Source organism: Rousettus aegyptiacus, unplaced genomic scaffold, assembly GCF_014176215.1.
Source record: "Rousettus aegyptiacus isolate mRouAeg1 unplaced genomic scaffold, mRouAeg1.p scaffold_m13_p_10, whole genome shotgun sequence".
Lineage (NCBI taxonomy): Eukaryota > Metazoa > Chordata > Mammalia > Chiroptera > Pteropodidae > Rousettus > Rousettus aegyptiacus.
In genome coordinates this window covers 2,206,230-2,232,438 of record NW_023416285.1, presented here as the reverse complement: position 1 = coordinate 2,232,438, position 26,209 = coordinate 2,206,230, and the positions used below count along the sequence as shown (strand labels likewise).

Genomic DNA, 26,209 nt, shown 5'->3' with positions numbered 1-26,209 from the left:
TGCGGTGGATGTACACGTGTCCATCATCAGAGGCGGTCTTGGGCCGTTCTAGGAGCATCAATTCCTCAGGCAGCTTCGTAGAAAGCCCAGCAACCACGGGGCTCCAGCGTCACCACCAAACACTGCGGTGTGCTGGGGGCCTCCTCTGGGCGTCCTTCGCAGGCAGCAGGTGGCCTTGTCACTAATGGCTGGTCGGTCCCCCGAGCCTGACTGGTGTGCAGGAGTCAGCTCTCATGCAACGCCCGGCCGTGGGGCTCCTGAGACGTGCCCCCACAAGCAGAGGGCCAAGGCTGACACCAAGCCCCGCTCCTAACGGCGTCGCCCCGCCCCGTGCCCACACCCAGTGCCGCTCGCCCCAGGCACCGTAGGCAGAAGGGACCCGCGCCGTTAGGAACGACGCGCGTTTCTAAGCAGCAGCTGTGTACTGCCACGAGCCATCCGAGCCATCCATCGTATGGAGTCCTGTATTTCCCCAGGCTTCCCTGGGCCCAGTGTGACATCGCTGAGAAGCGCGGGGTGTGCAGCTGCCCCGGGCTCAGCCAGCCAATCCGAAGGCAGCGAATGGGGGGGGGGGGGGTGACGCTTCCACCTTCCGGGCGGGGCCAGCCGGTGCGAGGGAGGCGCCCGGCGGCAGCGCTGCCTCATGGACAGGGGCACAGCAGACCACGGAACGATGTGGGTGACACCTTCCTAGCGTTTCATAAGCCTCTCGGGGCACTTTGCAAACCCCAGGTGACAGACGCCAGAGCTTAACTCGCACCTGATGACACACGTGGCCCCTTTCAGCGGGGGCCTGGCTGGCCTTCGCTGCCAGATGCTCCCTGGGCCTGGCAGACCGCCTCGTGTCCCATCCTCCACTCCCTGAGAAGTGCATGGCTGTCACAGGGCCACACACGAAGCGTCACTCACTCCCGGAGCATCTGTGTTCTACCATGGGAGGCGGGACGCCATGGCTACATCACCAAGAGCCACATCGGGGATTAGGCCGGGTACATGGAAATCCTTTATTCTGGGGCTTTGGCTGTCAGAGGAGGTGTCTCTCTTTCTCTCTCTCTCTCTCTCTCTCTTCCCCTCTCTCTCCCAGACAATAACAGCAAGGGAGTAACGGTGGTGGCCGTCCTTCACATGTACTCACAAACGGCATTAATCAGGGGCTCTGACTTTAGGGTCCCCGTGTGACAGGTACAAAAGAGAAAAAGCAAGAAGAATGCAGACGAGGGGTCCCATGTATTAGGAACACGCCAAGACCCGAAGCCACACGGATCCGGATGGCGAGAGTAAGGCGGGCAGCATCCGCTCAGCGGGACCAGAAAGGTAAACTCTTTAAACATGGTGTCGTACGTCTAAGCGGGCTATGCTTTTTAATAAAATAAAACCTTTTGTGTTGCTTTAAAGATATCATTTAGGCATCTAGGGGATGATTTGGAAGAAAAATTCAGTGCACAGAGGGCCCTGGAGGAAGGTACCACGAGGATGACGTGCGTCCCTAAAAAGAGACTTGTCACACACGACTGGGGAGATCGTGCACCCCACATTTGGCACAGCCCCGGGCACCCCGGCCTGCAGGCCCACAGGCCAGACGCCGTCTGTGCTCAAGGCCGTGCCCCTGGGCTGAGTGGGGGGTAGGTGCCCGCGGCCTCCGGAGCCGTGGGCCGGGCCACCAATGATAATAAGGTCAGCGCCTGTCATCGACAAGCCCCCTCAAAACTCAAGCGCCGGTCACCTCCGAGCCCCGAGGGCCGAGTGAGGGGCCAGGACGGTGGTTGTCTAAGTGTTCCTACCTCTGGGACAGCCGCTTGTAGCATCTCCCGGACGCCGGGCGCAGCGGGGGAGGGGGTGCGAAGCGAGGCGTCCGGGCCCTGCACACTGTGGTGGGGGTGTCGCTGGCCGCACTTGCTGTGGTTGCTCCCGCCCCAGCCCCCCGGCCCGGCCCTCCCCGGGCACCCGCCGCCCACCCCGCGGACACAGAGGAGCCGGAGCCAGTGCAGTCGGCGGGTTTCGCGTGGTTCCTGCCGCGTGTCTGGGGCCCGGAAACCGGCGCGCGTGGCCAGGCCCGTGGCAGCCATCAAAACAACAGGGCTTTCTTCTTGAGCTCGTTCCTCTTCCAGAGGGCCAGGCGGTCGAACTCCTCCACGTTCATCCCGAACACCTCCTGGAACTCCTCCGGAGACAAGTGCCTCTTCAAACAAAAAGGAGAAACCCGGAGGGGGCAGTTAGCAGCTTCGCAGCGCACGCACGGGAGGCAGGGCCAGCGCCGCACGGGGCAGCCGCGTCGGGCTCACCCGGGCCTCCTGTCCCCGCGTTCCCTCTGTGTCCCCGTCCCTCCCGCGATGCAGCTGACAGAACCGAGCCCGGAGGAAAGGGGCCCTCGGCGACGCCTACACACGCATCTCGCACTGCAGACGGGGGCCCAGAGCACACGCCCCGGACGAGGACTCCGCCCGCCCCAGGACGCCTAAGCCCGCGGTCGGTGTGCGACGTGCTCACGCGGTTTCACGGCATGTTCATGGCGCCGCCTGCGAGCAGGAGGCGGATGGCCGGCTGCGCGCCTGCTTCACGGACGGGGGAAACCGAGGTGCGGAGAGAGAGCCGAGAGGCCGGGCCAGGCGGCCCGAGTCCCACTCCCCGCCCCACGCCCCCAGCCGCGGCCGTGAGGTCGGCAGCGAGCGCCTTGCCCGGGCCTCGCTCCCCGTCTCCGGGCACACGGAGCGGCTGCACGGCGTGGGGGCAAGGGGACCGGCAGCAGAGCCTCTGGGACGCTGGGTGAGCTGGCCAGCCCCCTCTGGAGACTCGGTCTGCTGCTCTCCTGGATCATGGTGGGGGGACCCACCCTGGTGCCCCCAGCTGGAGTTGTGGGGATGAATGAATCAGTACAGGTCAGCACTCAGACAGGGCCAGAGGGGTCAGCCTCCTGGGGGCAGAGTGACCTCGGGGGAGTGGCCCCGCGCCCCGAGCTCTAGCCTCTCCCCTGCTCACGTCTGCTCCCCTTGCCCGCACGTCTGTCTTCGTGAACAGGGGCTCTGAGGAAAGGAAGTCGGGGGTGGTCTCCAGCGCGGGGTGGCGGGTGGGCCAGGCTCTGTGCCCAGAGGGCTGGCTCAAACGCCCCCGTGCCCCGACTTTAACATGTGGCTCTGCGTAGCTGTGTGGAAAGCAGTCTGACAGTCCCTCCATACGTTTCACAGAGATCTGGGCCTTGGGATAAGTCTCTTTCTAGGGACGAACGTCAAAGAATTGAAAACGGGGGCTCAGACAGACACTCGTACACCCAGGGTCCCAGCAGCACTAGCCGCACAGGCCGAGACGTGGACACGGCCCGACCGTCCATCAGAGGACAGAGCACAGAGCAAACGCAGTCCGCCCGCACGCTCCGACGCTGTTCGGTGGCGTTCTGACACCTGCTACGACGTGGGGGACACCGGGCGGCATAGAAGCGGGGCGCACGTGCGGTGATCCCGTCTCAGCCGAGTGAGGTGCCACAGCCAGGGCCACGCGGCTGGGGCCAGGACGCCCGGAACGGGCAAAACCGGGCCGGAACCGGATCGGTGGCTGCCGGGGCTGGGGCAGGGGGAGGGACGCGGACTGGTCCTTACTGGGGGCGGGGTCTCCTCTGGGGAGATGAGAATGGGGGCGGGGTCTCCTCTGGGAGATGAGAATGTTCCAGAACCAGGCAGAGCTGCTGGCCGCACTGCGCCGTGAACGTGCTAAGTGCCACGGGGCTGTACACTTTAAAACGGTTAAAATGATGATGAATTTTTATATGAATTTTACAATTAAAAAAATACTAATTCTTGGACCAAAGAAGTGTGGTTTCCCTAGCTTGAAAACAAAACTACTCATACTGGAGTTTGTTGTGATGATCGAGAAAATGTATGCGGAGACATTTGGTAAGCTGTGAAGAGCACAAACATCAATCATTACCATTTGCACCTTCACGAAAAGCATTGACTCCATGTGGCACGCGCTGGGCTTGGAGCTCAGCTGCTGGCACGGTCTGGAGGGGAGCCCCCCCCGCCCCCCCCGTCTTGCACTGAGTCACAGAGGTCCCGCCTAACTGCATCTGGGCCTGGAGTGCTCAGCGTGCGCGCACAGATGTATGCACACACGCATGCACACACACACGCAAACACGCACACATGTGCGCGCGCGCGCACACACACACACACGGAAAGACACGCACAGAGAAGCAGACACACGCACAGACGCACGCGCCCCCCACCAGCCAGGCTCCGCCGGGAGGGGCCCCCTCATCAGCTGCTTGCTGCTGTCTTGAGCTTGCAAACAGGAAGAGAAGCCTGGAACTTGCCAGAAGTGGATATTTGCACGGTGTTGAAACCGGGGTTTCTCGATGGCTGAGAGGTCCCCACCCAGCCCGCAGAGCCTCTGCACTGTGGTTTCAGACGCAGCATCCGCGTCCAGGTGCCGAGTCCCAATCTTCCCACTTACTGGGAGACGGTCACAATGCCGAAAAGGAAGGAGGAAAGGGGACTCATTCCCACCATCACTCTGCAACCTGGGGTGAACGAAACGCCCCAGAGACGCAGGCCCCGGGGGGTGGGCTCAGGGGGAATCGGGTATGAGCACGAGAAGGGCCGTCTCATCTCCGGGGCCTGAAAACAGCCAGGCGGAGGCGCTGAGCCATCCTCTGGAAGCCGACAGGACCAGGCCTTCGAAGAAGGTCGAGGCCAGCTCTCTCCTTTTCTGCTCCCTGTGGGGTCTGCTCTGCTCAGGGCTGGGTTGGGAGAGGCTGAGGCCAGCCCCAAGCCACCCCCACCCCGAAACCCTCAGCGTTCCTCACCCTGCTGATGGGGGGGCTCACACCTCCTGCCCCGACCTGGTCCCACACTCCTCCTGGGAAGGTGTGTAGGGCCAGGAGGGAGGGAGGGGCGGCCACATGGGGTCCCAGCTGAGTTCTCAGCCCTGTCACATTTACCTGGGGTGCTTGTCAGGTCTGAGAACTGTTGGGCACCCCCAAAACCGACCAAGGCAGGCATAGTGGGGACCGGGCCCCGGAGCCTGTGCTTGTCGCATGCTGACGGCAGCTGGGTTGGGGAGTCCAGGCTCAGGCAGAGACCCGGGGGTGAGCAGGGTCCCTGCCCCCTGGGTCCCAGCCCCATCTCCTCGTCTGCAGGGTGAGCACAGAGCGTGACTGCTGGGGGGCTCTGCGGGGCCGGGGAGGGTCGGCGAGGAACGAGAGGGAGGGGTCTGTTCGCCCCTCCCCGCTCCGGCTGTGTGGTCCTGGCTGCCCTCCTCCCTGGAGTGAGAACCCGATGCCGCCACCGCCACCTCAGGGAGAGCGGCTGAGGCCGGCTCGCGGCAGCGGGGAAGCGGCTTCAGGACAGACTCGCTAAGGCGGCGTGGAGGTGTCTTCTCCCCAGCCGCCGCCCCTGGCTCCCGAAGGCTCCCCCAGAGGAAGGCGGCCTCGGCCCCTCACCCCGTCAATGCCAGGTGCCGCCAAGGCCAGGCACAGCCCAGCTCCTTCCTGAGCCGGCAGAAAGGAACCGGGCGCGGCGACTTCACCGAGGGGCCCGTCAGCCTCTACAGTCCCCCGGGATGCACCCGCTGCCCAAGCAGCGCCCTGGGGAGGGGGCCATGTCTGCAGTGTGGCAGAGCCCGAGGCATGGCCGAGAGCCCGGAGATGGCCCTCCAGGGCAGTGAGGGCAGAGCCGTGGCCCTCCCAGGGCGGCCCCATCCCTGTGCAGCTCTGCTGAGCGCCGTGAGCTCGGCCATGGGGATGAACACTCCGGTGCCGTCACCCGCTCCTCCTCTGGGCGGAAGGCCGGCCCCCCCCCACCCTCACACGCCCAGGCAACTGCTGGTCACTGCTCAGAGCCCACGCTGGGATCCCAGCTCCCGGAGGGAGCCGCCCCGGGGGCACCCTCGCTCCCGGCTCCCAGAGCCCGTGGCCTCCTCTCCACGACGGTGCCAATGCTCGGGCCGCAGCCACTTTCAAGCTGTCACGTGATGTCGCCGAGCGCAGAGCTGGGGAGAGATGCCCCGGGGCACGCTGTCACGTGACATCCTCCCACACAGGTACAACAGGTGCAGGGGGCGGAACACGGAAAGGAGCGGGGGCGGGGTGAGAGCTGAGCGGTGATGCCTCTGTTTTACACGCCACGGACTCCATCCTGAGTTCACGTGACCTGTGTTTTTGTTTCGTTTTGTTTTGTTTTTGTGATGGCTGGGTTTGACACCCCGTGCGAAGTCCCTGAAAATTCTCAACAGTGGGAGCAGCAGCCGCCGCTGGCCTGTGAGCTGAGTCACGGTTCCCTCGCGAACCAGCACGCGGCACTCACAGGCACTGGCGAGTCGGAGGGTCACCGCAGACAGGGGCCGTGCTCCACGCACGTTCCCGGCCCTCACCTTCGCTCGCCGGTGGGCACAGACACACAGCAGTCAGGGCCGCCCCCACCCCGCAGAGATCCACAGGTCAGAAAGGAGTTAAGTGCGTTTGCGGCCTGAGGGACCTGGGATGACCCAGGAAGGGGACCCCTGTGCCCTGCAGAAACGAACCTCTGACTTAACTTTATAGCCTGGGTCTACTGGCAAAGGTTTCTAGAAAACACAACTCAGTAACCACTGATCTCTGGCTCACGGCAAGAGCTCGTCGGAGGCATGACGCCAATAGCCATATCGGGAGGGGCAGCAGGCCTTCCGTGGGCCTCTGCGGGTTCCGGCGAGCTAGGCCCTCCCCGGGGCCCACGGTGCTCTCCACCCCACTTCGCATAGTGGCTCCTGCTCCTCCTACAGGCCTCAGTGCAAATGTCCCCTCCTCAGGGGAGCCTCCTGGATTGCTGCAGCCGAGCAGGCCCTGGGGCTGCGTCCTGCCGGCCCCCAGCACCGGATCTCTGACTCGGTGGCCTGTGTAGCCGGTGGGAACCAGGAACGTGCACCCCACAGTGTGTCGGTTTCTCATCGAACTGGTCGGACGAGCTCAAACAAAGGAGGTTCTGTCTCACCGTGGGGTCCTTCCTTTCCAGGCACATTCCACAGACTTGCGTCCCCACTGCTTGAGCAAACTCAGGTGTGCGGCCAGCCTCAGGGGCTGGTGAAGCCGCCTGAGAAACCACAGACGCCCGCTGCCGGCAGCCGCTCCCCCGCCCGCAGTTGGCCCAGCCCGCGCCCCACACTCGCGGAGTCCGGGGTGTCAAGGAGGGCCCTCGAGTGACTCATGGGGACACCCTGGCTCTCTGCGGTGGTCAGGCCGTGGCACCCAGCTGTTTGGCAAACACTAACCCAGGGGTTGCCGTGACGGTGATCTGTAGACGTAGCCCACGTCTACAGTTGTCAACTTTAAGCAAAGATGGCGCTCCAGCATGGGGTGGGCCTCGTCCAATCCACCGGAGGCCTTAGGGACAAACGACGAGGCTTCTGGAGAAGAAGACATTCTGCCTCAGAGTGTCGCTCCTGCCCGGACTTCCGTCTGCCGGCCTGTCCTAAATTTCGGACGTGCGGCGTCCACGGTTCCGTGAGCCGATCATGAAATTCCTTCATCTGCACCTGTGTCTCTCCATAGCTGTCCATGTGAGTGCCTACCTGCCTGTCTCCTGTCGGTTCGTGTCACGTGCTTAGAACGGCCTGGGACACAGTCTAGAAGGACATGAACTTGTCAAACGAAGCCACCCTGGAAAAGCCTCCAACCTCCTACTCGCTGGGCATCCAGAAGGGAGCCCCAGTTTCCTCCCGGGGGCCGAGCCTCATGGCCGATGCTGCCGCCACGCACACGTGGCCACCTGGCCGAGTGGCCTGAATCCCCCGGGCCGAGGCTGGGGAGCTAGAGCGTCAGCCGTTGTCAGAGTGTGGGCTGGCCCCGCCCCACCAAGTGAGCGTCACTCACCCGCCACCCCGTCCCGACGGCCTGGAGTGACCCCGGGCACGTCCCTGCCCCTGGCCCCACAACACGCCTGTCGTCACCGAGTCCCACCGCCTGAACTTCCCAAGTACCGTCCGAATCCACCTGCTTCTCACCACGGCATGCCGCCACCCCGTCCAAGATACCATCGTCTCTCGCTCGGACAACCCGAGTCCCTCCCACGCAGTCACCCTGCATCCACACAGCTAACCCAGCCCAAACGATGCGGCCCCACGTGTGGTTTTAAATCACAAACTGAACGATTTCGTCCCCAACTGAAGAGCCGCTGCTCTTAGGCTAAATGCAAACTGCTCAGCATGGCCCAGGGCTGGGAGGGCCGGCCCCTCCTGGCCATGGCCCAGGGCTGTGGGGGCCAGCCCCTCCTGGCCATCACCCGGCTAGAGCTCCGCGCCCTGGGCCTCCCCCCGCGCCTCCTCTCAGCCCAGGCTCCCTCCTGCCCGGGGCCTTTGAGCGCACAGTGCAGTCTTCCTGGAAGTCTCCCCCTGCCTGCCCTCCCTCAGCTTACCCGTGGGCAGGCACGCTGACCACACCCAGCCGGCCCATTGTTCACCGCTCGCAGGCTCGCCTTCTCTCCCTGCAGGGCCCTTATCTCAGCGAATGATGATACAGCGTCTGGGTCATCGGTGGGTTGACGCCCGTCTCCCCGTCAGACTGAGCCTGTGAGGGTGGTGCTCCTGCCGGTTTGCTCACCCTGCCTCCCAGCTCAGTGCCTGGCACCGCTCCCCCAGCCACCGGAGTTCCGGCTAAGGCCTCGGCAGTGGCGTGGATGACATGCCTCAGCTGTCAGACAGGGCAGTCCCCCTTCCAGGGCCTGACCCCGCAGAGGTGTGCGGGGCACACCAGCTGTCCACCCAAAACATCCCCGCCTCTTGCCGGGCACGCAGCCCGCCCAGCCTGCCTTGCCCGCGGCTCTGCCACGTGACTGAGTTCGGCCAGTGGGGCGCGAGCAGACATGAGGTCTGCCGTCCATCGTCCGGCCCGTCGGATGCTCCCGCCTGTGGAACGCAACGCAGGACCACCACGCAGCCGAGCAAAGGGATGGGCAGATCCACGCACACACGGGGGCCCCAAACGGTCACGTCGACTTCAAAAGAACCAGGCGGATGTCCAGCTCACCCAGCACAGGAGTCAGCGTCGCAGGGGGGTTTGTGCAGGAAGCGGTTTCTGGAAGCACGACTTGGTAGGGGAATTCCACGGGATGTTTACACTCTTCTTTGTATTTTTCCAGAGATTTGGAAGAGTTATGAACTGTTTTTATATTAAAAATAAATCTCTCTCCCCTGAAATGAAAGCGGAGGGCCCCTCCTCTCCCACAAGGTCCTGGCCCCTCCTGAGGCCCTCCTGGCTCCCATCCCAGCTCCAAGCCCCGAAGAATGTGGGAGGGGCCCCGCTGTGGTCACATGTCCAGGTCGCCTCCCGGCTTGGCTGAGGAGAGGGTGAGGATGATGACAGACAGACCCACCCCTGGGCGTGCGCCTGGAGATCCGGATGATCAAGCCCATTCGCAGCCCACGGTGTTTTAAAAGGAAACATACTAACCATTGATATTCTGCACCTTTCCTTCTATGCGATAGCAAACAAGAGGGGGGCTGGGGGTCCTGGAGGTGTACCCAGTCCCAAGGGGAAGCGGCTCCGGGCCCCAAGGCCGACGCTGTGCCCCAGCCGGCAGTCCGTGCTGAGCTCACTCTGCGAGGTGAACGACCCACCCCACTGAGGAACAGAGCCACGTGACAGACGAGAACCTCCAGGCGGGTCCCGACCGGAGCCGCCCACTGCGCAGCAGTGGCCTTTGGCCTGGGGACGGGACCACGAGGAACGAGGACGCGGCTGCCGCAGGAGCGAGAGTGTGTCCCTGCAGAGACGCGGGGTGGTCGCGGGCGCGGCCCCCTGGAGGCTGCCAGGGACCTGGCGCACAGCCCCAGCGCGGGCGCCCCGTCTGCGAGGGGCGGCCCTGCGGGGTCCCAGGCCTGCTCCGTGCACCCTGCCCTGCAGGCGCCTCCTGTGCCAGCTCCCTGCTCCCCGGGACTCCCACGCAAGCCTCCTGGCACATCCCGCAGGACCCTGCAAAGCGTTTGCGGGCAGGTGCTCTGGCCTCAAAGGCCCTGCCATGCTCTCCCTTCTCTGCTGGTGACAGTCCCGTCCCTCCTTCAAGGGCTGTCTCAATGCCTTCTCCTGAGCTCTGTGGCTGTACGGGCCAGACACAGTGTGCGTCCCATGCCCCCAGCACCTACTGTGCGCCCAGCCCTGCACGCCCGGATGAGCAGGGCGGCCCAGGGCTTTCAGAGCCTGCAGACCCCTCCACTCCCAGCGAAACTGTCATTACAAAGCAGCTAAGCATCCCCGACAGCTCAGGACGTGGCTGGATGCTCGCTTCCTAAGAAGGCTGTGAGAGCTCAGCAAAGTGAGCTCTTCCCGTGAATGCAGGGAGGCGGCGAGAGAATTAAAGTGTCAGCCGAGCCACAGTCAGACACAATGCGCTGAGCAGCCCTGCGGCCAGGCCGGGCGGAGCCTGCAGAGCGAGGGGAGGTCGCCGTGGTCACTGCCGACAGCCCGGGCCCCACACCTGTGCAGGGGAACCAGGGGCCGAGAGCCAGTCACCCCCCGGGGCTAACACCGTGGGGACCTGTGGACCAGCGGCGGGGGCGGCCGGCAGGCCTCTGGCTCTCCTCTCCCGCACGCTCCTCCCGCCCTCGCTGCGCGTCCACGTCACAGGTCACGGGCTAGCAGAGTCTTTTAATGTAACTCACGGGAACTGGGGAACGACGTGGCACCCGGGTTCCGCCAGCTCCCGGTCCCTCTCGGAGCCCCCACTCCGCCCTGCCGCCGTCCCTGTCCCTCTCTGCCTGAGAGGAGCCGCCCTCCGTGGGGCGCGACGCCCCGTCTGCCAAACTCCCCTTCTGACTCTGGCTGCGGCGGGCGCCTTGACTTCCCTCCTCACTCTCCGCCAAAGGCCCCTCTTCTCCCTGGGCAGGACCGGGTCTCCCCCACTCGGGGACGTTTGCCCGTCCTGCACCACAATTGACAACATTCTCCCAATGCCCACGCCACGCTGAGCCCCTGTGGGGGCTTCGAACACGATCGGTTGACCCTTGGACGGCACGGGTTTGGGCTTGGGCAGCGTCGCTCACACGCGGGGTCTCACGTCCACCCCTGGTGGAAACCGATGGAAAGTGGATGGAAATCGGCACCTTCGGCCTCGGTGGGGAAGCGCCCCTCCCCCCACGCTGCTGGGAGCTCGAGCTCCCCAGGTGAGCCCGCCCCGGACAGTGAGGAGTCGTGAGCTGGGACGCCGCCCCCCCCCCCCCCCCCGTCGGCCCTCTGTAAGGGACGCGGACGGCTGAGGCCCCTCCGTGACGCGCCCCTCGAGCCCGAACCCCAGCGGCTGTGGCTTCTTCGCACGGCTGTCTTCGTTGTGTGTACAAGTGCCGCAGCCACGTTCTCCAGCCTCTGAAACAACGTGGGTCCTCGAGGCCGTGCCCAGGCCGGGCCGCCGCCATCCCCGGCGGGGACCCTCGGAGTGACCGGTGTTGGCACCCGCACGGCGCCACTCGGCCGCCCCCCCTTACCTCCAGTCGCGTCCGGTCCACGTCTTTGGGCAGTTTCACGCGAATCCGGTTGGTGACGATGAGGGCGTCATAGGGGTAGATCTGTGGAGGGAGGAGCCACGGGTTCACCCCAGGAAGCGGGTGCAGGTTGGGATGGCCGCCCCGAGCCCCGGCAGGGTTTGAAAGGCGCATACTTGCGTCTGCATCTGACACACACATTTCACAGGAAAAGCACAAGAAAAGGAACTTTTGACCTGGGCGGGCGGAGCGGCAGGAGGCGGCGGTGCAGGCGGCGGCCCTCCTTACCTTGTATTCTGCAAGAGAGCAGAGGGCACAGGCGGCCGCTGAGGAGGCGCGTGCGCTCGCGCCCAAGGTGGGAGCAGCCCGGTCTGGGGACGCGCCCACCCCCTGCAGCCGGGCCATTCCGGCCACCCCGTGCCCACCCCCTGCAGCCGGGCCATTCCAGCCACCCCGTCCCCGCCCCCGCAGTCGGCAGCCACCCCATCCCCCCCGCGGCCGGCCACACCAGCCACCCCGTCGCCCCGCGGCAGCTTCTCTGCAGCCACGGAGGGAGGGGGTGCCCTGAGGGTCTCAGTGAGAAGCGAGAGCAGGAGGCATGGTCAGCAGGCTGGAGCCGGACTGGGAGCTGGGCGTGGTGCTGTGTCCCTGTGGCGCTCTGTCCCTGTGTCCCATGGCGTCCGCGCCACCCCAAGAAAGCTGCCTGCCTCAGTTTACCTCCCTGTAAAGTGGGTGTTCTGGGAAGACATTTGGGGGTGCTGTGGAGACTGACAGCCTCGTGGGGGTCTAACCACCCCCAGCCTCTTCCATCTCATCTTCTTAACCCCCTAGCTCTTCCTTTTAAATTTTCTGAGCTCCGCTCGCTAGTGTTTCAACCGGTTTTCCCTCCAGACTCAAAGCGTCTTGTTACAAAGTAGCATCGTGTGGCCAGGAGGACTCCGGGAGCCCGCGGACTCACAGAAGCGGAAACTCTAGAACCCGGACGGCAAGACCGTCTCCGGAGAGAGTCCCTGGCAGGGGCCCAGGTGAACGGGGGCGGGTCCCCGAATTTCTCAGTGTGCCAAGCGGGCTGCTGGACATGCCAGCTCTGAGCCCAGGGACTTGGAGAGCCATGTAGGGGGCATGGGCTGCGACACCCCCATTCTCTGCCCTCTGTTGCACACCAGCCCACGAGAGCAAGGACCCTATCATCCTGGGGGTGTCGGAGCAAGTGAGCACTGCGCGGGCCGGGGCCAGCTCGGCTGGCAGAGGACTCCATCAGGCATTGGCCAGGTGACCAACAGGCGGCTCTCCAGGTGGACACCCGCCCTGCGAGTGAGGGCAGAAGAGTCTGGCCCAGCTTTGTTCAGCCTGGACCTGGGGGCTTTCGCGGTGACTCGCCTCCCTTATGCCACCGAGGGGGTTGCCTGTGCCCTGGCGTGGGACAGTCATTCCCATGCAGACCCCCCTCTCCAAGTGACCAGAGTGACAGTCAGGACAGGTGCTGCCGGGAGGGAGGCGGCGCCTCAGGCAGCGTCAGAACCGGGGTGCACTGCTTCTCGACCGGAAGGGGCTGGCGGTGAGCACCCCAGTGCTGCTTGGAGCCCTCTGCCAGCCGGCCCTGGGGGGGGGGCCGTTTCAGAATGAGCCCTGTGGGAACGTGTTAGTGCCCCCTGCCCCAGCCAGAGACCACAGGGGTCCCTGCTCCTTGTACCTCGAGTGCCCCAGCTGGCATCCGGGTCTGCTCCACAAGGGGCCAGATTGGCATTCTGGAAGAGAGAGAGAGAGGGCGGCAGGAGGCAGGCTGCGGGGGCGGGCAGGCCCGCCTGGGACCTCGAAGCCGGGGTGGGGTGTGTCGGACCACCGCGCCTCGAGACGCTGGCGCTGGGAGGCGTGTGCTGTCCTCACACCGGACAGGTGAGCTCCCCCGCCTCTCAGGCCTCCGCTGGCCCTGCCTGTCCAGGCAGCTCCTCCCAACCAGCTAAGGACGGCTCCCCGGAGCCTGGGCCCTGGGCTCTGCAGCCGGCGCGGACCCCGGCGGGTGCCCGGCTAGGTGTGGGGCTCCAGCATGTCGGGGGCCATCCCCCTGGCCCCTGCTGCCCTGCTGTGCGCAGGTGCTCAGTGGCCGGTGTCTGAGCAGCCCCTGGTGCAGAGCCTGGCGTGTCTCGAGCACTGCACAGAGTAGCTACGACTGAGGCTACTCCAGGGGCGACATGCCGAGGGGATGCGGACCTGGGCCCCCACCACCTGTCCACGGCGCCTCCCCCGCCTGTCCACGGCATCCCTGGCAAGCTTTGCCATTTCACTGCGCCGTGGCCACAGACATCCAGAACTCTCTCCCTTCTGCACATCTGAAAATGTCACCCTGCAGCCCCTACACAGGGCCCCCGCCCCACACGCACATGCCGGGCCCTGTGGGGGCTGCTCCGCCCTCTGCTGTCCAACCTCTGCCCCTGGGGTCCCTCCAGGAGCCAAGCCCTGTCGCAGCTGAGCGTCCACTGCCCACGGTGCACTGAGCCCATGTCCCCCGCGCCTGTACAGGTCTGGCACGGGGCCAGGCTCCCGGCCAGCACGTCTGGGCACAAGGGTTCGATTTCAAAGAAGAATGTTCCGCAGGTAAAGGGGGGGTGGTGTTCTTCCTGTTGCAGGAGAAAGCGCTTTCAGCTCTGACCCGCTGCAGGAGGTGGTAAGCGGGGGCCAGTCACGGCCCGGAGAGGGCGGGGCGGGAAAGACCCCAGGAAAAGGCCAGGCCGAAGTCCTCGTCCCTAGCAGGGGACACCGAGGCAGTGAGTAGGGTAAGTGCCTCGGTGCAGGGGTGAAGCTGGTCTTAGTTGAGACGTTTGATATTCTGTTCATCGTGGAATTTCTTGCATTCGTTTGGTTTTAAGAATCACTGCATTAAAACATTATTTATCTTGACTGCTGACTCTTTTGGCGAGGGCCTCTCTCTCGCCTCACCCAGTGCCGGGCCCGGGGCCCCCCCGCCGGACGTCTGCCCCACGCAGTGACTCTCTGTGGCCCTTCACCTCCTCCACAGCGTGGAATAACTCTCCTCAGTTTCGACCCGTAGCGTGACCTTATTTTGACAGCTGTCTGGCCAGGGAACGCTCCTCCGCACAACGCTGGACGAACCCGCCTGCCACTGTCCCCCTCCCACCCGTCCGTGCCCCGGGAGCACAGTGCTGCCCCCCAGGGCCCGCTGTCCCGCAGCACGGGGCCGTCCAGACTCCCGGCCACCACCGCCACCCACCACCCGGAGCAGACGGGAGCCCACGTCCCCGCGGCAGAGCCCGCTTCCTCTGCTCCGCCTGGCTCTCAGAGATGGAGCCTCCCAGGGGGGAGGTGGGACCTGGCCAGGGGGAGGGGGCGGGGCACCAGGTCGGCCCAGGGCAGCGACAGAGCAGTCTCTGGGTCTTCCAGATGCGAAATGGGACTGGGATCGCGGGACCTTGTGTCGCTGCTCTGTGTGTGGGCTGGCAAGAGAGCCAAGTGGCCGGGGGAACCCCAGGAACATCTCTCTCCCCTCGAAGGCTGCACACAGGCAAATCCCTGGCGAAGACCCCTGCAGCTCTCAGCAGAGGACGAGGGGCTGTAAAAGCGACGTATGATTCACCTCTCCCACTCGTTTGGCGTCATCGTGAGCCAGCTGCTCTGCGGACACAGCAGACACATTCCCTAATCTCCACCGCAGCCCCAGGGTGTGGGCGTGGTCACCCGTCAGGCCTGAGGCTCAGAGAGGCTAAGCGGCTCCCCAACGTCACACAGCAAACCCACAGAACTCTGAAAAACTGAACTCCCGTGTTTCGCTTTTCAAATATGACACCGGAATTGCTGACGGTCGGAGCGAAATCGTGGCCCGTCACCGCTGACCACGCTCAGGCTGGACTGGGCCACTTTACTCAGCGGCCTCTGACCCGGAAGGAAGAGAGGTTGGGACCCGCCCGTGTGATACTCGGTCATGCGGGACCCACACTGTAGCACTTATGAGGTTTCACAGCCGTGATGTCTTCTGTCCTCAATCTTAAGAGATAAGGATACTTTTTTTTTTTAAGACTAGGAAATAGAGAGACTTACAGGCTTTATGCAACTTGCCCAAACACAAACCCCATCAGCAGCAGAGCTGGGATTTGAACTCAGGGCTGTCCGATGCTAGTGCACTATTACAGCTGGAAAACATCGGACTTCTTTAATTTGTTAAGGGTTCCCTTGTAGTCGCACACGTGAACATTTCTGCAAATGCCTCATGGACATGTGAAAACTTAATTCAAAAGACGCACGTTTTTCTTGTGCACCTGTTAGACGAAGTTCTCCGTTTGCACTATTTGATTGCTGCTTATTATTTTTTCACTAGGTCCATATGTCTGATTTCGAGAGTCACAAAGTGCCGACCACGCTTGCGATAGCAAGCAAGTTACCTGTATTTTGTCAAGCTCGGTGCCTTTAAATTCCCTAATCTCCACCTGCACCTGCCACATGAACCGTGTCACCGTGAACTAGTCTCCCCTCTTCAGATTAATTCTAACCTGTCTCCTGGCAGGAGACATCAGTCCGTCTGCATTTAGCATCAGGGTTTTTTAGGGTGGGCCTTCTTTCAGGGGCCCCCGACCAGGATCTGTCAGTGGCCAGTGGTCATCCTCCTACAAACACGCCAGGTGGTACATGTCGGGGTCAACGCTGGCTGCCCTGCCCCCAGGACAGCCCGCAGCAGCTGGCTACACCCCTGCCTCCCCCACAGAGAGCTGTGAGCATCGGCCAGGGGCGGGCTCTGTGCGGGGCCGGCGGGCAGGGCTCCGGGACACGTGGGACGGGCCCCATGTCCCTGTCACACTGAGACCTGGGGAAACGCCTGCCCCCCGGGAAACGGCCGTCCTTCCTGCCTTCTGCAAGTCACCGAGAAGCGCGAAACTGCCCGCCCGCCGCGGCGGCCTCACCGGGAGGAAGCTCGGCCTGCAGCTGCCACCGTTTTCCTCAACATTCTCTTGTTTCCGACATAATTTCCTCCTACAGTTTCCCCCTCTCCTCCCTGGTGACTACCAGTGGGTTTTAGGTCACATCGATTCTATGTGTTTACTTTAGGCCGCCAAGAACCCTTCCTGGGAGTAAAAACCAGCCAGGAAACAACCTAATGAGTGCCCGGGGAGCACGGCTGGCCGTGAGCAGCGGCGGGAGGACAAGCGGTCTTTGGGGACCTCCGGGGCGAAGGGTGGCAGTCCGCGTGCCGGGCGCGGCTGCGCTGGGAAAGGCTGGCCCTTCGAAAGATCATCCGGCCCCACTGAGAAACAGGCATTAAGTTACCGAGAGTCATTGAAAGAGCGGAAAAAAAAAAAAAGCGAGAACGTGAGCAGAGAAAGAAGATCCCACGGCAAGTGACCGGTGGCCCCGCCAACCCCCGCGCGGCGCCTGTGACCGCGGCCTCCCCCCAGGCCGTCCCGCGCGCACGCAGAAGGACCCAGGGCTGCCTAGCGCTGTCCCCTCAGGCCGAGCACGCCGCGGCTCCCGCGCCGCGTCGGACACCGCTGTGCCAGGTGAGCAGAGGACGTCGCGGGCTGAACTTCCTCCCCACGGCCCTCGGGCCCCCACGCTGAGCTTCCGGGGCTGTGGGCGTCCCGCGGACGTCTGTCCTGCTTCCCATGCAGAACACGGACGGTGGAGAAACCCCGAAGAGACGCAGAGGCGCGCTGCTCGCGGGACCCCGACTCGGCCGTGTGGGGCGGATGGGAGGAGCGTGAGCCGGACAGGCGGGCCGCGTGCGGGGGCACCGGGGGGGCCGGGGCTGTGAGAAGGCGCCCGCAGCTCTGCTCACCCGGCCTGAGACGGGCCCGAGGCCTGGCCTTGGGCTACGAGGTCCTCGGGCGGAGCTGGGGGCTGTCCCCTGCAGCACACACTTACTGCCCAAACCACCTCTGTGCAACGGACCGGGGACTCGGCTTTGAGTGGCTTCTCTCGTTTCTGGACAAACTTCCCCCATGGGAAGAGGCCACCTGGCGACGGCCGCCTGTGTGTGTGGGGAGGGGGCTCTGGGGCCGTCACGCCCTCCCTGCCCAAGGGATCCTCGCGGGAAGCCTAGCAAAGCTGCGGGCGCAGGAACAGACACGGGACACTCCCCCTCAGGGCCGTTCCCCACGGTGGGGACAGGTCAGGCGCCGAACTGTCTGGGCTCCCATTGGCTGCCCCAAGACTGAGAAGAGTCGGGGGGTGGGGCAGGGACGGGGTCCAGCCTTCAGCCGCGAGCCGCCAGAGAAGCCAACGGCCCTGGACTCCACTCAGGAGCGCAGGCGCTGAGGGCCCCTCGGCGGGGGCCGACGACGCCGTGCTGGTGACCGCGGCGAGCGGCCAGAGGCACCCCAGGGAGGAAGCAGGCCCTCGGCTCGCATCCGGGGCTCCAGGTCACGGGGGAGGGGCCTCCACGGGGGTCTGATCACTCGGGGCGCCCCGTCTCCCTGCCTCACGCACGGGGAGGTCTCCCGGGGGGCTGGGGGCCGAGGACAGGAAGGGGTATTGCCCGGTTCCTTCGACCTGGTCTGGGGAAGCAGCAGTGTGGCCCTAGGTAGAGCGCCCGGCAGAGGCAGGCGGGTGTCGCCGGGCACCCCTCCTGCTGTGTGGAGCTGGGGACGTGGGGGGGCGTGGGGGGGCGTGGGGGGGACGTGGGGGGGGACATGGGGGGGCGTGGGGGGGCGTGGTTAGTGCGCCCGGTAGGTACCCTGCTGTGCATCCGGCCCCGGGGATGGTTAGTGCACCGGGCTGGGGAAGGGCGAGGTACCTACCCGGTGGTCCAGGCCATTCCTTCCGTGTCCTGGGAGAGGGTCGGATTTGGAATAGGGGAACCCTGAAACAGACACAGCACGGCTGTCACACGCGCGGCGGCCTCGGCCGGGCACGGGAGCGGCGCTCGGCCCAGGCGGTGGGCCTGGTGGCGGAGGGTGGAGGGCCCCGGAGTCACACCCTGCCTCCCTGTGTCCTCTGTCCCCAGGGGCTGGGGACGGCATCAGGGTGGAAGGGGGGGGGCGTCCCCCAGTCTGCCCACAGCACCATGGAGCCTGACCCCGACCTGGCGGGCGCCGGTGTCCTGATAGCCAGGGGTGAGGCTGGGCCACCCCATGGCCCACGGAGGCCCGCCACCAACCAAAGGTGGCCTGGAGACCATTCCATCGTTTTAAAAGTCTTGAGCTATTTGCAGTTGCGGGGTTTCACATTAAAATCCTAATTCCCAGCTTCCCTTGAAATGAAAAAGGGCAGGCCTGGGACAAGGGGCCCGGCTCCCCGTGAGAAGCCGGCATCCGATCCACCTGTCACCCACGCCCAGGCCGGCCCGGCTCCCCGTGAGAAGCCGGCATCCGATCCACCTGTCACCCACGCCCAGGCCGGCCTGGCACCAGGTGTCACCAAGCCAACCACTTCGGTGCCTGGTCTGGGGAGAGCAGAGCTGGAGGTCTCGGCAGCTCCCTCACGGCTCAGCGGTGGGGGTGGGGTGTTTCCCAGAAGGGCGGACAAGCGGCCGGGCCCGGCTCCCCGGAGATGCAGGGTGCCCCCGCCCCAGGAAGCGCCTTCGGGAGGCCTTTCCCAAACCGTCTGTGCGCCCATACAGAGCACAGCCCACACCTGCTGCACTTGGGGGTCCCTGCGCCCAGCAGCTCAGACACCCGGGGCCAAACGCCAGTGCCCACACCGGGCTGCCCATGAGGGTTCGGCAGGGAGGGCGGGTGATGTCCCTCGGCGTTCGCAAGGTGGGTGCTGTGCACAGAGCCCACCCACCCATCTGAACCAAGGACGCTGGCCCTTCATTTGGAGGGGACCTCACAAGCTCAGTGAAGACAGAGGAGAAATTCTGAACAGGCCACGTCTGGAGGAAATGCCTCAGCTGGGGAACCTGTCTTGGGGACCGGTCTCCCTCCTCCCCCGACAGTGGCCCGTGGGAAGGTTCCGGATGTGGTTCAGGAAGGGCCTTTTGCAACATCGAGGGTAGGGTTCTCAAACTTCTTTTTGCAGAGGACCCCTCTCGTCACCTGAAATCTTACGTGAAGTCCGGCACAGACCGGGGATGACAGAGGGGGCCACACCTGCCGGGAAGCCCCGCCCAAGGCCAGACTGGGAAACGACCCTGCCCCCTCTTCCTGTTTCACAGGAGAACTGAGCCCCTGACACGGAGGGACCTGCCCAAGGCCAGCCGGCCAGAGATGCGAGACGAGGTGTCCTGACGTCCGGTCCTGCGGCCCCTACGGGACACACCTGCTTCTGACGGCACACGGCCGGGCAGCCTCGGGACGCAAGGCCGTTGGGCGGAGGATCTGAGGGACATCTGGCCGAGACGCAGGCGCAGCTCGTCAGCCAGAGATGCTACAGCAGCGGTCCCCACAGCGGGGGCCGGGGCAGCGGCGTCCGCCTCACCTGGGGACTTGTCGCTAAGGCAGAGTCTCGGGCTGCACCCACAGGCGCTGAGTCGCCTTAAGCCCCCGGTGCCCTGGTCTCAACACCTGCCACCTCCCACGAAGCGGCCAGGCCTGTGTCTGAGGCCGTGGCTCTGCCCCCACGGCACTGTCACCACAGTCGCCCCAGGGGCTCCCCGCACCGCGCCCGGGCGCCCACGTCGCACGGCGCCGCGTTTGCTTCGGTCGTCAGACGCGACCGGAGAAACTCACGAGGAGAAGGGTCGCCCGCCCCAGGGTCGCCCGCCCCAGGGCCGCCGACGCGCTCTCCCTGCCAAGTTCCCTGCCTTCCTTCCCGCTACAACTTCCTTCTCGTCTGGACACCTTCCTTTAGCCAGATACGTCTGCTCCTGGGAAACGCTTTCTCTTCCGGTGAGAACGTCTTCCTTTTCCATTCACCCTCGGAGGATGTTTCCGCCCAACACAGAGCCCGCGCCCACGGCGACTTTCCGCCGGCACGTGGAGAGCAGGGAGCCACGTCCTGCCGGCCTCGGCACGTGGAGAGCAGGGAGCCACGTCCTGCCGGCCTCGTGGCTTCTGATGAGGCGTCGGCCGCCACTCCCACCACGTTCCCCTCGAGGAAGTCCATCTCGCTCTGCTTCCAAGAATCTTCTTCTCTGTTTTGATTTTAGACATTTAATTATGATGTGATGTAAAGTGGATTGCTGACCACTTATCCTATGTGAGGCTCGTTTAGTTTCTTGAACCTGTAGCTTTACGTCTTTGGTCAAACTCGGTAAGTTTCGAGCCACTGCGTCTCGGAGTACTTTCTCAGACCTGCTCCCTTCTTCCCTCCTTCTGTCCTGATGCAGACGCCACCCACGGGCTCTGAGGCTCTGTCCTTTTTTTTTTTTTTTTTCCCTGACTCCTTCTCTTTGCTGCTCAGATTCACAGGTTCCCTGTTCTCTCACGGTCTCTGCCGGTTACTGAACCCGTGCAGTGAATTGTTCACTTTGGTTATTTTCTTTTCCAGTTCTATAATTTCCATTTGATTCTATTTCATGACATATTCGTTTGGTGAGATTTTTCCCCCCGTTCGTCTTGAGTGTTTGTAACTGTTCATCGAAGCGTTTTTGCGACGGCCACCTTCGCGATCCTTAGATTCTTAACTCCAGCGCCTGGCTCTTCTCGGCGTTCACCTGTCGTCTTTCCTCATGCCCGAGGTCACCTCCGCGGTTCTCGCTGTGACGACTGAGGGCGTGGCTCCTGTATTATGCTAGGAGGCCTGGATGGGAGGCTGCTGCAGTCTAACACGTCCTCAGCCTGCCGCCCTGTCCAGTGTGGCAGGTAGGGCCTGGCTGACCATGAGCTGCAGTTCCGGTGACAAGTCTTAAGAATGCTTGTCCGAGTGGTCTTCTGGTCCACCTGGTGTGGCTGGTTCTTACTACCCAGGGTGGTTTTTCTCACGCCCCCTGGGCACTCAGAAGGACCCGAGGAGGCGGTCCCCATCTCAGCCCCAAGCAGGCCCTGGGCAGGGGTGGGCAGTAGGCGAAGATGAGCACGTCCCATCAAACGTGGGCTTCCAGAAGGTGACACAAATGCCAAAGCCACGGGCTGGGGCGCCGTGGCCCACACTGGGACCCCCATCCACGCTGCCTCGCTGCGCACCCTGACCTCCAGGCGTGGCGCCCGGTCTGGCAATCGCAGAGTTCTCCGGGCAGGGCCCCCACTGGCCGGGGGCTTTGTCTGGCACTGGCACACGTCTGACCACCCAGGGGGGACACGGAGCCAGAGGAGGACAGGACCTCATGGGTTAGGAAGGCGGGGCCTAGAGCAACAGCAGGTCGACCCACGGGGTCCAGGCCGGGGCGGGGCGGGGGGTTGGGGGCGCCACCACCTTGTGTTCTGGGGGCAGCGAGTCTCATCCTATAAGGCTCCAGACTCTCTCTTCTCCTGACAAAAATCCAACATTGTCCCCTCCCTGTGCGGAAACCACTAGAGCATCGATAACACGGCCCCACGCGTAGACCAGAGAAACGCCCGTGTGCACGGGCGGCAGGCGACCGCGCCGGCCACGATGCGTGTGCTGCAGCGCGGGGCCCTCCTCGGAGCCGGCGGCGCTGCCGGCCCAGGGCCCCGCCACAGGGGACGGGGAGGCCACCCCGGTCTGTCGCTGCTGCTCATTCGTCCAGCCGCCTCCCCGCTGGGGGACGGGACCGGGCCGTGGTGCCTAGCACCACGTCCGGCGCTGAGGAGGTGCTCGATCAACGTTGGTGGATGAATGAACAACGAACGCGGCCCCAGGCGGGAGGTGGCGCTGGGGAGGAGGGTGTGCCCCCCCCGGGAGCCCGCGGAGGACCCAGGCGGGTGGCGGCGGGGTGCGCGCGGGGTCCCCTCGGCGTCCCTGCCCCTCCCCGCGCCCTCACGGCCACCTCCGTGGCGGGGGCTGCTCTTGTCTTCTCGGTCTCCGCCTTGGCGCCCGCACGGCGCCGGACGCAGAGCGGGGGCTCAGGAAACACCCGTGGAATCGAATGCACCTCGAGCCGACCAGCGTTTATTGGGCGCCCGCCGGGCTGGGTGTCACGGCGCTGCCTTCCTTGGGGGCGGTGCAGACGGATGTCCCTGGGGATGCAGGTGGCCGTGCCTCGCTGCGTGCAGACCGACTGTTCGCAGACGGCACCGGTGTCGACGGGCTCACACGCGGGAGCGCGAAGGAACCCCGAGAGAAGCGGCGGCCAACCCGCCCCACCCACGTTTCTCAAGAGGCTGGCAAAGGGCCGGGCGCGCCCGACCCCGCACGGCTGGCAGCCCGGGTCCTCGCTGCTGCCCCTGCGCGCATCGGGGGCCAGGCAGTGCCTCCGGGACGGAAACGCAGGCACCGCCGCGGCGTCAGACGCCATGGGATCCCGCCCAGGGGACCCGGTGCCGGCACCGCGGCAGGAAGCGGAAGAGGACAAAGCCGTGATCGCTGTCGTCCTAAGCAAGTGCCGGTACGGAGAACACATGCACACACCCGTGCACACACACGCTCACACGACGCGCACACACATGCGCACACACGCTCACACGACACGCACACACATGCGCACACACGCTTACACGACACGCACACACATGCGCACACACGTGCGCACACATGTGCACGCGATATGCACACACGCACACGTGCACACACGCACACGTGCACACATGCAGGCACACACATGACATGCACACACATCCACACGTGCACACATGCATGCACACATGTGCACACACGCACACACGTGCACACACGGCATGCACGCACACACAACACAAACGCGTACACGCACGCACACACGCATACTCACGTGCACACACATGTGCACGCACGACGCACACATGCACACACACACCCATGACACGCACACATGCACACAATGCACACGTGCACACGCAAGCACACGTGCACATACGTGTACGTGCGCAAGCACACACGTGCACACACGCATGCACACGCGCGCGTGCAGACGTGCACACACACACGTGCGCAGGCACGTCATGAGCACCAGCACCGGTGTCCCGCAGGCCAGGAGCACCCTGGGCGGGAAGCGGCCGTGTTCCCATTGTGGTCACAAGCGGTTCCCAGCTTGCGACGGGAATGCGGCAGCCAGGGGTGGCCGCTGTGTGACGGGCCAAGTGAGGCAGCTGGTACCGCCGCGGGGGCTCGCAGGGCCCCCCGGCCGCGGGACACCGGGGACGACCCCAGGCCACCTCGCCCCAGCATTTGCAGATGAGGAAGCAGAGAGGCGAAGGCCACACGCACCGACCACACCTCGTGTCGGTGACACAGGGCGGCCCCACGGGGTGGCTGGCCTCCTGACGGGGCTTCTCCCCTGAGTCCAAGCCACGGGCCACGAACACAAGTGGGAGCCCCCGGGGGCGGCACCTGGCCTCCCCGAGGAGCGACCAGGGAGGGGACGGCATGCCGCCGGCCTCGCAGACGAGGGCCACCCCCACCCAGCAAGGGGAGGGCTGAGAGGGGCAAAAGCCACCTGCAATGCCCAGGCAGTCCCCCGAGGGCTCTGGGCCTGGGGCTGATGCCGTGGTGCCCGGGGGGGGGGGGCCGCTCAGGTGCTTCTGAGCTGGTGCAACGGGGGCTCGTCGCCTCAAACACAATCGCCAGGAAAAGGAAGTGCAAAGCAGGAAGCCCCCCGGGCTACGCCAGCGGCCAGGGGCGCACACGATCCTGGCACGGGCTGCCTGTGAGGAGAGGACCCGGATGGCCGGCTGGTCAGGGGTGTGCCCCGGGTCTCCCGTGACCGCCCTGAGCCCGCCCCCCGCGCGAGGGTGGGGCTGCAGCCCGCCATGCCCCTCCCACCCCCCCAGACCTGCCCCAGGGGACACATGCCTCCGTCCCGGATGAGTCCCTCTGGGAGACGCTGCTGGCGCGACCTCCCCGTGGGGCGCCAGCTCTGAGACCCTGACCCCAGCGGGCCAGAGGCCCGGGACGCGGACAGACACCCGCAACCGAGGTCACGCAGGAGCAGAAACTCCTCCTTCGGGCTCTTCTTTAACAATAGTGCCCGAGCTTCGCTTCCCTCTCACATCGGAACATGTCTGTCCTTGATGTGTGAGAGCTCCTGGCACAGACGCACGACGGTGACGATGACGGCGGCTCACGCCTGCTCGGCGAGCATGTCCCATGGGCCGGGCACGTGCCACCTCCTTCAGGCCTCTAACGGCCCAGCCGGGCAGACAGCGGGAACCGAGGCCCGGCGCTGGGCCCAGCGCTCACTGGCCCGTCAGCGGTGAGCGGGGTCGAATTCGGGTCTGTCTCACGGCACAGCCGGCACCTTACCCCTGTGTTCTCACGCCCACAGCCGTCCCCTCCCGGCCTCGGCTTCCAGGCTCAGCCTCGGGCTTGCCGCAGAAAACCACCCACCCCCCGCAGGGCCGGACGTCCATGCCAGGCCGGTCGCTCTCCTGTGAGTTCCAGCCTGGGACGTGAGGACCATCGCCTGGAGTTCCGCCCTACTCCTAAATCAGGCTTCGCAGCCCCGGGCGCCAGGCACACGCGGCTTCTGTCTCCCATACTCCCTGAGGGTACAGCCCCAGCCCCTACTCCCCCCACCCCCCGTCCCTTGCTCAGGACAAACTCAGAAAACAGGACCATGCCGCCGGCCACTCCGAGTCTGGACTCACCACCTGGACCATGCTCGCGTCTGCTCCGGAGGGAAACGGGCCCTCACTTCCGGCCCGGCAGCCGGGGGGCCCTTTGCCCCGACTTGGCTCTGCCCTCACGCCAGTCCTGGGGTTCCAGGGGACGCACTGGCACAGCCCAGGAGCAATGGGGAGGCAGCCCAGGGTCCGCCTCCTGCCTGATTTGCCCTCATGTCTGTCGGTGTGTTCCTGTTTTATTTTTTAAAGAGCAAGGCTTAGATCTGGGGGGGCGGGCCCCAAGTCGTGGGACCCCTTCGCCGTGCGGCCTGTCATGCCACGCTCGTAGCTCCTCGCTTAAAAGAACCACTCACGCGGGCAGAAGCTGCCCCCCTGCGCGGTCTGCAGTGGCTCTCCGTCGGGCCCGCTGCTGAGGGACGGGGACCGGCCGTCCAGCTCTGGAGAGTTCGTCCTGGTGCCCACATCCTCCTTGAGAATCAGCCAGCTGGCCTTCTGCTGGGGAGAACAAGCAACGTGATTTCGAGGTCGTCGGCAATGGCACCGTGCCCTTTTGCAGACAAGGAAACGGAGGCGGGCTCAGGGAGGTCAAGGCCCAAGATGGTTTCCACGCACACCCTCCTTCCTTAAGGACAAGCAAAGGGGGCCCCAGCTCTCTGGGTGAGCGGGCGAACTCGGCCCGCGGGCCATGCCTACCCGCAGCCTGCTTTCGCAGGAGTGTCAGGGAATACCACGCCCGCCCGCTGTGCGTCGCTGCACGGAGATGGCGTGGGACCCCAAACCTGAGGCGTTCATTCACTCCGGGGCCCTCCCTGGAAAACGCCTGCCAAGCCTGTTCTAGAACAGTCACCTCAGACGCCCGAGAACGTACTGTGGGTCGTCTTCCTCCCGCCTCAGACTTGGCCTCGGTCACGGAGCCGTAACCGAGTGGCCTGGGCGGACGCCGGGGCCCGGCACTAGCTACGCTGGTCCCACCTCTGAGGAGGGGCTGGCGGAACCACCTCTTGAGTTGGGCCCTTGTTCCATGTGGCCCCACGGGACTGCTAAGGAGCAGGACCCGAGAGCAGGAGCCCGGGGTTTCGAGCTGGAGGCGTGCCCGTGACACCGGAGCTCTGCGTGAACGAGCTTGCCCTCAGCCAGACCTGCCCACATTACCTTCCTGTCGTCCGGGTAGAAACCTCCTTCCTCCCCATCCAGTCGCCTTGAGGCTGAAAAGGAAGAAACGGGTCTGTCACGGCAACATGCCGTTGGCTCCGGGCTTCCGCGACACGGTCCTGCTCGAAAACGGAAAATGA

The 26,209-nt window shown here is 64.8% G+C and overlaps 1 protein-coding gene across 11 annotated transcripts in view; it reads right to left on the bottom strand.

Annotated features, from left to right (window-relative positions):
- Window positions 1-1,335: 1,335 nt before the first annotated feature.
- ABLIM2 (actin binding LIM protein family member 2) overlaps window positions 1,336-26,209 on the bottom strand; it is a 97,089-nt gene continuing 72,215 nt past the window's right edge. For 6 of the 11 annotated variants that reach the window (XM_036227466.1, XM_016127122.2, XM_016127125.2 and 3 more), the window contains 7 exons: window positions 26,070-26,122; window positions 25,271-25,412; window positions 18,177-18,238; window positions 13,127-13,181; window positions 11,722-11,729; window positions 11,437-11,517; window positions 1,336-2,179 (listed from right to left, as the gene is read on the bottom strand). In XM_036227466.1, coding sequence (XP_036083359.1) covers window positions 2,066-2,179; window positions 11,437-11,517; window positions 11,722-11,729; window positions 13,127-13,181; window positions 18,177-18,238; window positions 25,271-25,412; window positions 26,070-26,122 — 515 coding nt within the window. In that variant the 3' untranslated portion in view covers window positions 1,336-2,065. Of the gene's footprint in view, window positions 2,180-11,436; window positions 11,518-11,721; window positions 11,730-13,126; window positions 13,182-18,068; window positions 18,239-25,270; window positions 25,413-26,069; window positions 26,123-26,209 lie in introns of those variants that run through there. The other 5 variants (XM_016127123.2, XM_016127130.2, XM_016127126.2 and 2 more) reach the window with 2 other exon arrangements.